The sequence below is a fragment of the Urocampus carinirostris genome, chromosome 8 (assembly GCF_059441175.1).
Source record: "Urocampus carinirostris isolate Australia breed hairy pipefish chromosome 8, RoL_Ucar_1.0, whole genome shotgun sequence".
Taxonomy (NCBI): domain Eukaryota; kingdom Metazoa; phylum Chordata; class Actinopteri; order Syngnathiformes; family Syngnathidae; genus Urocampus; species Urocampus carinirostris.
Window position 1 is genome coordinate 3,565,034 of NC_142356.1, and position 16,261 is coordinate 3,581,294.

General features: G+C 43.6%; 1 protein-coding gene across 1 annotated transcript; it reads right to left on the reverse strand.

Moving 5' to 3' along the window:
- Window positions 1-8,653: 8,653 nt before the first annotated feature.
- Window positions 8,654-13,845, reverse strand: LOC148360524 (uncharacterized). The gene is made up of 4 exons (XM_088342904.1): window positions 13,831-13,845; window positions 12,338-12,619; window positions 9,238-9,953; window positions 8,654-9,092 (listed from the first exon to the last, which is right to left on the reverse strand). The coding sequence occupies exons 1-4, from the start codon at window positions 13,843-13,845 to the stop codon at window positions 8,696-8,698; spliced, it is 1,410 nt and encodes a 469-aa protein (XP_088199030.1). The 3' UTR covers window positions 8,654-8,695.
- Between the last annotated feature and the right edge of the window lie 2,416 nt (window positions 13,846-16,261).

A 16,261-nucleotide genomic window follows, 5' to 3' on the forward strand; every position in this document is an offset into this window, starting at 1 on the left:
GCGTGTGCGGCACTGTTCTGAGGTCATGAGATCAAACCTCCTGTGTGGAGTTTGCATATTCTCCCTGTGTTTCGTGTGGGTTTCCTCTGGGCAATCCTCCCACGTTCCAAAAACATGCACGTCAGGTTTATTGGCCGGTCCAAATTGTCCCTTGGTGGGAATGAGTGAGTGAGTCGTCTGTCCCTGTGTGCCCTGCGATTGACTGGAAACCAGTTGAGGGTGTCCCCTACCCACTGCCCAGAGATAGCTAGGATCGGCTCCAGCACCCCGCGACCCTACTGAGGATAAGCAAGCGCTGCAAATAATGGATGGATGGATGATCTGATATTAAAAATGATAGATTGCTTATTTTGTGCAGCCCATTCTCAAGGTTTCTTCATTTCTCTCATATGTTAAGGCTTTCCTTGCCTTCCTGTAGGTTTTAGATCAGGGGATGGTGTCATAATAGTCTATAGTCTGTCATAGTCTGTTGTCTGTGTAGCCCATTGAGACTGTCCCTTCTCAAGTTTTCGTCATTTTCCTCATGTTGAGGTTTTTGAGTTTTTCCTTGCCCTCGTGTAGGTTTTGGATCAGGGGATGGTGTCCTAATAGTCTATAGTGTGCAATAATCTGTGGTCTGTGCAGCCCTTTGAGACTGTCCCTTCTCAAGGTTTCTTCATTTCCCTCATGGTGAGGTTTTTGAGTTTTTCCTTACCCTCATGTAGGTTTTAGATCAGGGGATGGTGTCATAATAGTCTGTTGTCTGTGCAGGCCTTTGAGACTGTCCCTTCTCAAGGTTTCTTCATTTTCCTCATGTTGAGGTGTTTGAGTTTTTCCTTGCCCTCATGTTGGTTCCAGATCAGGGGATGGTGTAATAATAGTCTATAGTGTGCAATAATCTGTGGTCTGTGCAGGCCTTTGAGACTGTCCCTTCTCAAGGTTTCTTCATTTCCCTCATGGTGAGGTTTTTGAGTTTTTCCTTACCCTCGTGTAGGTTTTAGATCAGGGGATGGTGTCCCAATAGTCTGTAGTGTGCAATAATCTGGTCTGTGCAGCCCACTGAGACCGTCCCTTCTCAAGGTTTCTTCATTTTCCTCATGTTGAGGTTTTTGAGTTTTTCCTTGCCTTCATGTAGGTTTTAGATCAGGGGATGGTGTCCTAATAGTCTATAGTGTGCAATAATCTGTGGTCTGTGCAGGCCTTTGAGACTGTCCCTTCTCAATGTTTCTTCATTTCCCTCATGGTGAGGTTTTTGAGTTTTTCCTTACCCTCATGTAGGTTTTAGATCAGGGGATGGTGTCATAATAGTCTGTTGTCTGTGCAGGTCTTTGAGACTCCTTTTGATTAAGAGCGTCCCAAATAAACCTGATTTGACCTGACTTTCCTCACACTAGCCACTCAAGTTAAAAGGGATATGGAATGTCTCCCTGGACTATCTCAAAATATAATACCATCTCCTGTCAGCTTGAAAGTCTTATTGATTCAGTACTTCCGTTCCGCGCTGCAGGTTTTCGAGGTGCTCAAATATTTCGCCAAGCGCATTTTTCATCGGACGCGATTTAAAACAATGTAACAAATTCTTCGAATCTATTTTCTCCTTACTGTGTTGACAATAACAACAACTGCTATTTAAGGTCAACAGAAGCATCGTGCCAGAAAACATCCGTAAATTATTCATTCGGAAAGAGGGGAATTATAATTTAAGGGGCTGTCGTGAATTCATAATCCCAAAGGTGAGAACCACCAGGAAAAGTATGTGCGTGTCCGTGTGCGGAGTCAAAGAAGATGAAGGGGTAGGGAACAGTGGAACCTTGGTTCTTGACCATAATCCGTTCGAAAACCGATTTGTTCGATCACCGAAATCGTTTTTCCCATTCAAAGTCATGTAAAATCGTTTTAATCCGTTCCAACACCCTGAATGTTTATCTTGAATATCTAACGTAAAGCTAACCCAGGCTCATCATACGTTCGCGTTATTGTAATCTTCCGTACGAAAGATTACGCTAACACGAACGTGTAAAAATTTAAAAAAAGGATTATGAATAGGATTTCTTACCTTTGTGGTGGTCAGCAGAAGGCGCAGGTGGACGGTGGGGGGAGAAAAATCATCAAAAGTTTTTCAACCTCTTCCAAAACTTGCGGCAGTGGCTTGCTTATAGCCGCATCACTCGATTTCACAGCCTCCTTATTCTTTACTATCGTACCGATCGTAGATTTAGCCGTGCTGTATTCACTAGCAAGATCGGAAATTCGTACACCTCTTTCATATTTAGCTATTATGTCTTTCTTAAAGGCAATAGTTGGACGAACAACTTGTCTTTTTTCACCTGTCCCGCTTGCACCGACCTTCTTCGGAGGCATAGTTAGGGGCTAAAACACCCGTACGCCGCTCAGCATCGCACCCTAGCGTACCGGCGTTCGAACCCCGATTTTTTTGACTGAACAGCGAAGCAAGAATTTCTATAAATTTTTGGTCGGACTCCGATTTGTCGGAACTGAGAGGCGTTCGAAAACCCAGGTTCCGCTGTATAAGCATTTGCTTTTGACTACCCCTTTTCGAACATATTATGTAACGTTATTTTGTTTTTGAGAGAGTGAGCAAGAGGGTGAGAAAAAGAGAGAGAATGAGAGAGACAGAGGAAAAAAGAGTGAAAACCAGAAAGAAAAAAGATATAGAAAAAGACAGAGAACGAGAGAGGGAGGGGGGGATAAAAGAAAGCAAGAGTGAGCAAGAGAGTACGAATGAGTGAGAGAACAAGAAAGAGACAGAGAAAAAAAAGAGAAAACGAGAGAAGGAGACAGAGGAAAAAAGAGTGAAAATGAGAGATAAAGAAAAAGACAGAGAGAGAGAACGAAAGATAGTGATATAGAGAAAGAAAGAGGAAAAGAGAGCGCGAAAAAGACAGAGACAGAGAAAAATGAAAATGAAGAATAATCTGCATTTCTATAGCGCTTTTCAAGTCAATGACTTCCCAAAGCGCTTTACAATGTGCTTCACATTGGGCCTTGCGGCCATGTAAGGCGCTAACCTGCTTATCGGGGGTATTAGGGGTTCAGTGTCTTACCCAAGGACACTTCGACATGTAACACGGACGAGCCGGGATTCGAACTGGGATCCCTTGATCCCAAGACGAGCGCTCTACCTCCTGAGCTACTGCCGCCCCTGAGTTATTGTTTTTGTTCTGTTTTTTATTTTAATTTTCGAATAAAGTTTTCATTCATTCAAGGTGAGGAACTCCCACTCCGACCTGTTCTTTGGGTTTTTTTGCCGACGTGTGCAGTAACGGAAGCGTTCCCTGCTTGCCAATGATTCACGAGAGCTGCTGTCGGCATCGACGAGCCGAGTAAGCGGATTTCCATACGTCCGAGGCTGATTTAAGACCCGGCGTCTGCCAAAGAAGTCAGTTATAAATTGCAGATTGTGGCGAGAAGCGAGGCGGCCGCTTCAACGCTATCCTATAAAACCCGTGCCAGCCCGGAGTGCGGTACTCAAATGCGAAGTTGTTCGGTTTAAAGTAAAAAGTTCATTTTGTGATGGAAAAAAACGATATCACAAATGTATCAGTTATCTGACTCCATTCACCAAACACAAACTTCATTCTCCTAACAATGCATGCTCATTTCTTAATGGGAAAATGAACAAAGGTAGCCAGCATTTTCACACGGGGACAGATTTATTTTCTTAAAGTATTTCGCTAAGCTCGGTGGCCTTGGGGGTATGGCGCCCGCCCCGAGACGGGGAGGTTGTGGTTCAAGCCTCGGCTGAGTCATACCTAAAACTTAAACATTGGTACCCGTTCAGCATTAGGGTTTGGAATTGGGGGGTTTGGTCACCTAATGACTCCCAACACCTCAGTTGGGTTGAGCGAGGGGGCTGGGAATCCCCTCCTCTGAATCAATCTCCCAAAAAGAGTCAGAAATGACTCTAGCCACCTCCCACTAGGGCACGGATGTCAAACAGGCGGCCCGCGGGCCAAATCAGGCCCGCTAAAGGATTGAATCCGCGAGACAACGCTTAGAGAAGCACAAGAGAAAAACGAGCCACAGGTTGAAATATATCCACATGATGTTGCCAAAGCCTGTCAAAAACGCTGTACTTGGATTTCTCTCTCACTCTCTCTCTTCCTTCCTTTTTCTCTCACTCTCTATCTCTCTTTCACTCTCACTGTCTCTCTTTTTCTCTTTCTTTGCTCCTCTTCCTCTCTGTGTCTTTTTACCTTCTTTTGCTCTCTTCCTTTTTCATTTTTCTCTCTTTTCTCTCTCTCCATCTCACTTGCTTTCTCCTTCTCTCTTTCTCTTTTTCTCCTTCTCTCTTTGTATTTCTCTTTGGATTTCATACTTTCTCTCTTTTAACCCCTTCTCTATTTCTCATTTCATCTCTTTTGTTTCTCTCTCTTTTCTCTCTCTCTCTTTCTCCCTTTCTCTTTTTCTTTGTCCTACCCTCTCTACTTCTCTCTCCCTCCCTATTTTTCTCTTATTTCTTTCTCCCCTTTTTTTATCTCTAATCTACTTCTCCGGCCCCCGAGAGAATGTTTGTTCTATCGTGTGGCCCCCGGGTTAAAATGAGTTTGACACCCCTGCACTCTGGGGATATGGCTGTGGTATATATAATATATATATAATTTAGCTAAGTGAATTCCATCGAATTTAGCCGAATTATTGTCGAATTAGTTTAATTAGTCTTCTCTCGTCTCTCCTTCCGTCTTTTCACACGTCGGGGTGTCGACCACCCCCCATAGGCGGGCCAGGAACCAGCTTCACCACCTCCTCGCCGAGAGGTGCCGCCACGTTTAAAAAAACTCACAACAAGAAAGCTTATGAGCCAAACATCATTCTTGTCTAGACTACAATGACCTCGCCCCACAGCTCAGCCAGTGAATATCTTTTGTATTTAAATGGAATTTGTATTTGATTGTAAAAAAATCCCTTATAGTCAAATAAATAAAATATAAAATCTTTCATTTTCAATATGTCAGAGAATGATTGAAGAGAATGAATGAATGAATGAATGAATAAATAAATGCAAACTTTTTTTCGAACATTAAAATAAAAACAGAACAAGAACAATAACTCAACAAAATAATGTTCCATAATTTGTTGGAAAAGGGGTAGTAAGAAGCAAATGCTCCTATTCACTACCCCTTTATCTTCCGTATTAAATACACCAATGATAATAACAACAATAGTAATAATATTGATAATAACAGTTATGATATAACAATAGCAACAATAACACAAAGTTAACCATAGTGTCATGTCCTGCACGGTTGTCATGGCGCCCAGCTGGCTCCGCCCCTTGACACCGGCTGAGACGCATTGGACTGATTGCTTTTGGAGTACTTAAACGCTCCTTTTGGGACTGCCCGTTGCCAGGTCATTGCTTAACCTTGAGGAAAACCTGTTCATGCCTGTTCTGAGTAACGCCTAGTTTGTCATTTTGATTACCTTTGAACCTGTTTTGTTTTTGGTCCGTTTGTGTGTTGGACAACTTTTATTTCTCAATTCAAGTGAAAGATCTTCCTGCTTCCTAGGGACGCAACTTTTTTGACACAAAATTGTCATAATTACCCGATTACATTTTTTCGAAACAAAGATTTACCGCACTCCAAACTCTTCGTCAGGCAGATCCGCCATTGTTGTTTTGGTCTCGCGGTTCGAGTTTTCGTCCGCACGCCGATCTCGAGTTGTGTGGTGAAAAGTCCATCTCTTTTTAGAGAACCGGCTTTTTCGGCTCAACTCGTTCAAAAGAGCCGGCTCTCCAACGGCTCACTTGCTTTGATGTATTATATTACGAATGATTATGTTGTATAAAGAAGGAAAAAAGGAAGTAGAAAAGGAGAAAATGAAAAAAAGACAGGTTTGTGGTTATCCCTTTAATCGGTATATTACCAACGATAATTTGATGCAGAAAATGAATTCATAATTTGATGATTAAAACTCAATTATATATGTAACCGCAATGTACTTGTCCCACCATTCACGCTGGACTGGATGATGAGGTTTTTATTAGTTTCTGCAAATGAATGAGTCACAACATTAGCTTTTCTGCTGGCTTTGATCTCTTTGATCTCAGTAGCAGTTCCCTCTGAAAACTGCCCAACAAAGCATATCAAAGAGCTTTCTTTTCAATTTCCATAAAATACATTTTAGAATATCACAATACATTTCTACATCCATTTTAACAAGATACTTTTAACAAGAGATCGTAGATTGGATTTTTAACGTTTACAATGAATTCAACATATTTTTCTTTAGTCTGAATTTTAACCAACATCATCCTTTTTAATGTATACGAGAAAATAGAAATAAAAACAATAATGAGTATAAAAACGGGTACAATTTACCTGCAAATGAATGAGTCACAACATGAGCTTTTCTGCTGGCTTTGATCTCTTTGATCTCTACAAGGGGAATTCATATTTTAGCACAACAGAAACAAAACGAAAATAAATCCAAACAGCTTGACAACATCAATCACATATAGATTTTTATGATATATTTGTCACCGATTTACGATTTCAACCTGGATAAGACAAAATTTTGGGGAGCCATAGATCTCTGTTGGGACCCATAGATTTTTGAGCATGCGAGTCCCCGGGACCCATCACTTTTCACAGCTAAAATCAACCTGCGTGGGTTCAAATCCAGCTCCAGACTTCCTGTGCGGAGTTTGTATGTTCTCCCCGTGCTTGCGTGGGTTTCCTCCTGGCACTCCGGTTTCCTCCCGCATTCCAAAAACATGCATTTCAGATGAATTGGCCGGTCCAAATTGTCCCAAGGAGGGAATGAGCGAGTGAGTTGTCTGTCCCTGTGTGCCCTGCGATTGGCTAGCAACCAGTTCAGGGTGTCCCCTGCCCACTGCCCGATGATTGCTGGGATGGGCTCCGGCACCCCCGCGACCCTACTGAGGATAAGCGGTGTAGCTGATGAGATTATTGAAATGCTTTTAGATACTTTGTGGAACTCGGGCTCCAGTTGTCATGGTAACAAACCTGAGCATGTCATTTATCCAATGGCACCAGATGAGGGCGGGCTCACTTTCTTGTCAATCAATAATTCAAAGTTCATCATAATTCTTAATAGCTTGAGGGGAAGCCATTCCTGAATTCCAGGCTGGAGGTCGGAGAAGACCCCAGCGCCAGTTATTGATCACATGACGTCATTGCTCCCTGTTAGGGTTTCCTGGCTTTCGTCGACCCCATTTTGGGGGTGATAAGGATACAGTAAGCAACTTTAGATCACAGGTGTCAAACAGGCGGCCCGCGGGCCAGATCAGGCCCGCTAAGGAATTGAATCCGGCTCGCGAGACAACACTCAGAGAAGCGCAAGAGAAAAACAAGCTGCAGGTTGAAATGTGTCAACTTGATGTTGCCAAAGCCGGGTGCCTCGAACAAAGACACTGTACTTGTATTTCTCTCTCTCTCTCTCTCTCTCTCTCTTTCTTTTCCACCCCTTTTCTCCCTCTCTGTCTTTTTTTCTCTTCCTTTGTTGCTCTTTGTCTCTTTTTAACTTCTTTTGCTCTAACTTTATTTTTTTCCTTTTCTCTTTCTCTCTTCCTACCCTTCGCACTTTCGTTTCTCTTTTCTCTCCTTCTGTCTTTCTGTTTCTCTTTGGATTTCTTTCTTCCTCTCCCTTTCTTTCCCCCTCTTTCACGACTTCTCTTTTTTATCTCTTTTGTTTCTCCTTCCCTCTCTTTTTCTTTCTTTGTCCTGCCCTCTCTCTTTCCTTTTCCCTCCCTCTTTTTCTTATTTATTTTTCTCTCTTTTTCTTTCTCTTTAATCTACTAGTCCGCCCCCGACAGAATGTTTGTTCTATCGTGTGGCCCCCGACTTAAAATGAGTTTGACACCCCTGCTCTAGATAGATAGATGCTTTATTCATCCCCGTAGGGAAATACACACTTTTAGCAGTATCCTTGTGTTGAAAAATAAAATAATAAAAGAATACAAAAATACTCGACACGTTATATTGGGTATTTAAATAGTGCTACGGAAAATACACTCTGTCATAAAAGTAGGGTAATATGCAATGTGGGGGTGTGGTTTAATATGGGCTTTTACTCCCCTGGGTGGAGTTAAAGAGCCTCATTGCATGAGGAAGAAATGATCTCAGTCTATCCATGGAACAAGACTGTGACAGCAGTCTGTCGCTGAAGCTGCTCCTCTGTCTGTAGATAATGCTGTGTAGTGGATGTGATGAATTGTCCATGATTGACCGCAGCTTTTCCAGTGCCCGTCTCTCAGCTACAGTTGTCAGGCTGTCCAGCTCCACAACAGAGCCTGCCTTCCTCCAAAGCTATGCCAAATCTTAACTCTTCTTCTCCAACCAACCACGATCATCACTACAGTATTATCGCTGTTCCCTATGAAAAGATACCACGCGATTTTGTCGAGTTTCTTCTCCGGAAGTCATTTTGACATTGTCTGATACCGCGTCTTCGGAATATTCCGACCGCCCGGATATCGATCGGAGAGTAAATTTAGAAAGCGAGGAGCGCCGTCACGAAACATATCGGTGTCACTGAGATCGGATGCTCTGCACGCTCCTTTAGATATATATATAGATACTTTCTTCATCCCTGTAAGGAATTCACATTTCCAGCAGTATCCTTGTGTTAAAAAATAAAGAAATACAATATAGAGGCAGGGGTGTCCAACTCATTTTAACTCGGGGGCCACACGATAGAACGAACAATGTCAGGGGCCGGACTAGTAGATTCAAGAGAAAGAAAAAGAGAGATAAAGAAATAAGAGAAAGAGGGAGGGAAAAGGAGAGAGGGCGGGACAAAGAAAGAAAAAGAGAGAGAGGGAGAGAGCGTGAGAAACAAGAGATAAAAAGTTGTGAGAGAGTGGGAAAGAAAGAGAGCAGAAGAAAGAAATCCAAAAAGAAATAGAAAGACAGGAGAGAAAAGAGAAAAGAAAGCGCGAAGGGTAGGAAGAGAAAAAGAGGAAAGAGAGAAAAGGAAAAAAGGAAGTTAGAGTAAAAGAGGTTAAAAGACACAGAGAGTGAAAGAGACAGAGAGTGGGAGAAAAGGGGTGGAAAAGAAAGAGAGAGAGAGAGAGAGAGAGAGAGAGAAAGAGAGAGGAGAGAAAAAAGGAAGTTAGGGCAAAAGAGGTTAAAAGACACAGAGAGAGAAAGAGCAACAAAGAAAGAGAAAAAGAGAGACACAGAGAGTGAAAGAGACAGAGACAGAGAAAAGGGGTGGAAATCAGAGAGCGAGAGAGGGAGAAAAGGAAAAAAGGAAGTTAGAGCAAAAGAGGTTAAAAGACACAGAGAGTGGGAGAAAAGGGGTGGAAAAGAAAGAGAGAGAGAGAGAGAGGAGTGAAAAAAGGAAGTTAGGGCAAAAGAGGTTAAAAGACAGAGAGAGAAAGAGCAACAAAGAAAGAGAAAAAGAGAGACACAGAGAGTGAAAGAGACAGAGACAGAGAAAAGGGGTGGAAAAGAAAGAGCAAGAGAGGGAGAAAAGGAAAAAAGGAAGTTAGAGAAAAAGAGGTTAAAAGACACAGAGAGTGGGAGAAAAGGGGTGGAAAAGAAAGAGAGAGAGAGAGAGAGGAGTGAAAAAAGGAAGTTAGGGCAAAAGAGGTTAAAAGACAGAGAGAGAAAGAGCAACAAAGAAAGAGAAAAAGAGAGACACAGAGAGTGAAAGAGACAGAGACAGAGAAAAGGGGTGGAAAAGAAAGAGCGAGAGAGAGAGAGAGAGAAGGAAAAAAGGAAGTTAGAGAAAAAGAGGTTAAAAGAAACAGAGAGAAAGAGACAAAGAGCAACAAAGAGAAAAAGAGAGACAGAGAGTGAAAGAGACAGAGACAAAGTGGGAGAAAAGGGGTGGAAGAGAGAGAGAGACAAAGTGGGAGAAAAGAGGTGGAAGAGAGAGAGAGACAGAGACAAAGTGGGAGAAAAGGGGTGAGAGAGAGAGAGAGAGAGAGAGAGAGAGAGAGAAATGAATACAAGTACAGTGTCTTTGTTCAAGGCACCTTTCTTTGGCAACATCAAGTTGACATATTTCAACCTGCAGCTTGTTTTTCTCTTGCGCTTCTCTGAGTGTTGTCTCGCGGGCCGGATTCAATCCCTTAGCGGGCCTGATCTGGCCCGCGGGCCCCCTCTTAGACACCTGTGATATAGAGTATTCAAATAGTGCTATGGAAAATACACTGTCATAGAAATTGGGTAATTTGCAATGTGGGGGTGGGGTTTCATGTGGGCTTTTACTCCCCCGGGTGGTGTTAAAGAGCCTCATGGCATGAGGAAGAAATGATCTCCTCCCTCTGTCTGTGGAACATGACTGTGACAAGAACGTCTGATTGCTGACTTTCTTGGCTTGTAGAAGGTTTTTCTGTTATCCCAAATGAAAATTTGTGTAGGAGCTATTGTAAGAAGCTGTGGTGACAACACGCAGCTGAGACATTGCAGGAGCATGGACTGATACTGTAGGTCAGAATTCCTTCGGGGCTTCCTGTAAAATGGCTCAGAGTCTTTCCGGGAGAACGTAATGACTGTTAACTCACTGCTTTTGGTTTTCTCCCAAGTTAACCCGGTTCCTTTTGGATCCAATTCCTGTCACGGTTGCCATGGCGCCCAATTGGCCCCGCCCGTGTGGCGCCAGCTGCAGCTTGTTGACAGATTGGCTCCCTGTCATTATTTCAACTCTGTCCTGTCAGTCCCCTTTTGTCGGTCTGTCTGCGAATCTGTTTTTACACGGCAAGCCCTTTTTCGCCTGCCTTGTTTTTTTGCTCCTGTTTGTCTCCCGTTACGATCCGTTTTGATCTCGACCCATCTGTTCTCCCGTCCCGAATAACAATCCGTTTTTTATCTTGACCACGTCTACTCCCCTCACCTGGCTTTCGACTTGTTTACGATCCCGACCACGTTTTTGCTCTCTATCCCGGCTACTGACCCGTTTTTGACACCGCCATCGCTCGCCACGGAAGTCCCACTTCCGCGTTCAGAGCGACCTGGGTCCAGCAATCCCCAGATTTGGGCGCAACCCCCTCCCTTTCTTCTAAACAAACTTGTGAGAAACGTTACGCGAGTGGGTCCTGTTTCCGTTCTGGTCTTGACATTTCCCACATCTTTTAAGGACATTATATGGATTCTTCAAGGAACTGATTTTAAATATAGTCAACTGCTCTCTCCAGACGGGCGTTTTTCCTGCCGCCTTTAAAATGGCGGGAGTGAGGCCCCGTCTGAAGAAGAGCAATGTAGACTCAAGTATTTTTAATTATTACTTAATTCTTCTTTTAGTAGAAAACCGCATTTTGAAGAAATTTCAGTCTGGTTTTAGGAGAAACCACAGTACAGAGAGACTGCCATTTTAAATTTCTTGAAATGATATACCGTAAATTCCCGACTATAGAGCGCACCTGATTATAAGCCGCACCCACCACGTTTTAAGAGGAAAACCGATTTTGTACTTACACAAGCCGCACCTGTATACAAGCCGCATGCGCCCACATCAAAACATGTAACACAATCACAAAATTAGCCCAAACCCGGCTTTGAGTCCCGCGATTGTAGCAGAACATAAAGTCCACAGTCCAAAAACCACAGCCGGCAAAATGAACGGAAAATGATACTGGTACTTAACGTTCGATGCAGACCTGCAGAGTCCGGGTACCCGATGAAACTAATCCAAGGAAAAAAAAGTCTATATTTCCAAAGGTAAGGGTGGGAAAAATATATATCCACTATTGTCCGCCGCGACAACAGGTCTCATTCACCTTTACCCCACTTCCCGTCAGCCCGCGTTTGCTCCCCCCCTCTGTTTTAATTCGCAAAACATATCAGAATAAGTGTCTCAAATAAATACATTACAAAAATATACAGGTGCAAATACATATTATATATATATATATAAAAAAGTAGCGGCTTATAGTCCGGAATTTACGGTAATAATAATGATAACAATACATTGTATTTTGAAGCGCCTTTCAGGACACTCAAGGTCGCAGTACATACGAGTAGGACACAACAATCAAGGAAGAGTAAAACAATGAGGGGTCTAAATCGTCCTCTTACATATTGTGGGAGAGCTATTTACAAGTTGCTGACGCTAGAAAAGATAAACCAGTTGGAGAGGGGGAGGGGCCAGGAGAGGAGGAACTTATGTCCATCTCCTTGGTCGCGCTCCTAACTCTGGGGGGCCCTTCCCCCACCAAACTGCATTTATTTAGGCAGAACAAAGAAAGAGAAAGAAAGAAACGCCCCTTAGGGGGGACCAATATTTGAAACAGAAACGTGATACCATCTAGTTTAGAAATACACACTTTTTTGGGGAAGTACCCTAAGCCCACCTTACAAACAACCAATTAATCAATAGCAAATAAAACACGTTCTAGTTAAAAGGGGCAGTGTGTGAGGCAGACCGTCAAGAAGAGGCAAGTCTTGAGTCTGGATTTGAAGGTAAACAGGGTGACAGAATTTCTGAGGTCAGGCAGCAATGAGTTCCAGAGCTGGGGGGCAGAGCGGCTGTAAGCTCTGCTCCCAGAGGAGCTGAGAGGGGCAGGGGGTATAGTGAGATGAAGAGGATCTGAGGGTGCGGGATGGCGTGTCAATGTGTGAAGGAGGTCGGAGAGGTAGGGAGGGGCGAGGTTTTGAATGGTGTAGAGCAGGATTTTGTAGTTGGTTCTATGGTAGATTGGGTGATGCTGAAGGACATATCAGGTATAATATGGATTTTAATATAAACACACAGTTCTGGTGTTACTGCATCTCAGTGCTGCCTTTGACACGGTAGATCACCACATTTTACAAAACAGACTTAGAAACCTGGTACTGTTTTTGTTCCTATCTCACAGACCAACATTTCTATGTAGTGTTAGGAATTAAACTATCAAACTGTAGCGTTTACCAAATTGTTTGAATGAGTTATCTGACTCCATTAACCAAACACAACATACATTCTGTCCTAACATTGCGTGCTCGTTTCTTTTTGTGAAAAGGCGGACAAGAGACCGGCATAAAGTATTTAACTAAGTGAACTCCATCGAATTAGCCGAATTAGTCCAATTAGTCTTCGTCGTACCTCTCGATCTTCTGAAGTTCTTCTCTCGACCCGTCTTTCTCCCAATCTGGCGTGTCGGCTCCTCCCATGGGCGCGTCAAGAAAAGCCCCCCACTTGGGCTCCACGATGTCTGTCATGGTCAAAACATCCCCGCGCTTTTCCACCTCATTAGGGCTTTGTTCTCCAAACATCGCCTGCCGTCCCCTGTCATCAGGGCCCTTCTCTGTCGTCGGATGTGCTGATTATCTTATCAGCCCTTGTCCCAGGTCCCGTTGTTTCTGTGAACGTCATTCTTCACAAGGTTGCAATGACCTGCCCCACAGCTCAGCCAGTGAACATCTTTTGCATTTAAATGTAATTTGTATTCGATCGTACAAAACCCCTTATAGTCAAATATATAAAATCCTTCAGTAGGTATGGATGCATGTTCCTCCAGAACCCATTAGATTCCATGTGGGGGTTCCCCAAGGTTTTACTGTCTTGTTTGCTAAATCTTTTTATACATCTGGAACACAATTGGTGTGTTTTAACAGACTTAGGAACTTCTTAATCAGATCTCTGAATGCTTCAAACGGATGACCTTCCTCCTTGGAGATATCTTCTGAGCTGACGTAAATCCTTGCTGTTTTTTGTTCCAAGTCCATAGATTACCCTGAACTTTATGAGCGTAATACATTTTTTTAGGTTGCTCCTTTCCATAGAACCATCCCAAGAACCCATGTGAAATCAACCTGGGACTTTGAATTATGTGAACAGTTTTGAGTCTATTAATAACTCGAGGTTGGCTGGAAGCCAGCTCAGGAGAACTCTCAGCTCTTGCCCTTGGTCTGATAGCTTGATGGATGTTCATGTCACCTGGAACTCTGCCATTCTCATGTAATTCGTTCCAATCCGTTCTGGAGAGAAAATGAGCTGCAGTGCGGGACTGCATTTTTCTCTGGGCCTCAAAGCCAAGAGTCTGATCCCGACTAGAGAGGAAAACAGGAAGCCAAAGAGGTGTACTGAGGCGGTGATTCCGAACTTCATGTCTGAGACAAATACTTGGCTTTCCTCAGAGTTTTCCACGTGAGATTTTCTTGGATCGTATCTATCGGAGGTTCTACATGGGAATGGAATTAGAAGTGTCTGTATGGTGATGTTCCCAACACAATGAGACACGGCACTCTCAGATAAACGTCATACAAGACATGCTTATCACACTTTTGTGTGCTAGATTAGGGGAGTGATGGCTCTGGGGCAGAAACACTGAGGCTGTTAGTCTTTATTAAGGGTTCTGCAGCATCAGGAATAGGGCAGAAGGTCATCAAAGAGGTAGTGGCCCGAGTGAGAGGAGTGCTGTATAAGTGTTTTTCAAGCATGTCTATCTATCTATCTATAGTTTACCCTTGATAATCTATTATCGGGCATTCAAAACGGGTTCCCAAGAAACACAATTGTTTGTAATACTACAGCGTTCACTCTTTGCTCTCCCACACGATTAAGGGGTTATCGGAGCTTTGTAAAGTAGGCTTGAATGTATTTGCTCAAGGTGTGTATTTCTAATCAGTTTGGTGTTCGATTTTGGCGTCTCTAAGTCTTCCTGTCCTTGTTTACATTTCCAGGGGGGTGGTCTGTGATCTTTGATCTTGTCTTTTATCTTTTGTCAAAACATACCAGTACTCTTCCATGTCTTCTTGTTTTTAATAAAACACAAAGGCAGGCTTGGGGAAAAGACAGAAGGAGGGTGGCCAGCGAGTAAATTATCCGCTCCTCTCGGTCCTTCTCCAACTGCAGTTGTAAAAATACAAAACAAGTTTTTGCCTGAATTTCCTTCTACGGTTAGCCAATATTTTTTTAGCTCTCCCACACTTCAGTGGTCGTTTTAGACCCAAGAATAATGCCCAGGGGACTGGTGATTGGTTGCAATCAGGCGTTGCCATGTGGCACAGTCATGGACTGTGGGGGAAAAAAACCCTATTGGGCATGGAAAACCCACTGCTGGGCATTTTTAACCCTGGTGACAAATGGTCTCCAGATTAGGACAGAGAGCAGCCCATGATTTCCCGGGCTTATAGGATCTCAAAGACAGACTCTGCCGCTTTCCCTGACCTGGCCGAGGAAACGGAAAGTCACACCACGAGTGGGCGGAGTAAGAAGGATGAGAAAGTAAAAGTAGAGATGAAATATAGCAGTCGGAAGACTCAGAGTGGAGTCATGGACAAATAAACGCGTCAAGATGGATCTTTCTTCTCCACCACACTGCATCCAAGCCAAGCTGATGAGTAGACCCCCGGGTCATAAATCACACGGGAGCTGCCAATAACTTTCAGGGAGTCAACGAGATTTATCACCAAAAGAAGGTCTCCTCGATCTTGAGAGAGAGAGAGCGAGAGAGAGAAAAGAGAGAGAGACAGAGACAGAGAGAGATGGAGAGACATAAAGAGATAGAGAGGGAGAAACAGAGAGAGACAGAGAGAGAGAGACCGGGAGAGACGGAGAGAGAGACAGAGACGGAAAGAGAGAGACGGAGAGACATAAAGAGATAGAGAGGGAGAGACTGCGAGAGAGAGAGATGGAGAGACATAAAGAGATAGAGAGGGAGAGACCGAGAGAGAGACAGAGAGAGAGAGACATAAAGAGAGAGACCGGGAGAGATGGAGAGAGAGAGACGGAGAGACATAAAGAGATAGAGAGGGAGAGACGGAGAGAGAGAAACAGAGAGAGAGAGACATAAAGAGAGAGACTGGGAGAGACGGAGAGAGAGAGACGGAGAGACATAGAGATGGAGAGACAGAGAGACGGAGAGACATAAAGAGATAGAGAGGGAGAGACAGAGAGAGAGAGACATAAAGAGAGAGACCGGGAGAGACGGAGAGAGAGAGACTGAGAGACATAAAGAGATAGAGAGGGAGAGACGGAGAGAGAGAGACATAAAGAGAGAGACCGGGAGAGATGGAGAGAGAGACAGAGAGAGAGAAGAGAAACAGACAGAGAGAGAGAGAGACGGAGAGAGAGAGAGAGACGGAGAGAGAGAGAGAGAGAGAGAGACCTAAAGAGATAGAGAGAGAGAGAGAGAGAGAGAGAGAGTGAAAGATTGAGAGGTAAGTGTCCAGATATCTATCTATCTAGACATCTATCCATCGCTCGACTCCAATAAACCACAACAATAGCTGAGCAGGACGAAGGGTAGGAAAAGGTACAAAACCTGAAAGGTTCCACCTCGGTTCTGTCGTAAGCGATGATCTTCAGATTTGAGTTCCGTCATAACGCTTGACTCACGGAGAAGGAATGACTCTTTCTTTCAGGA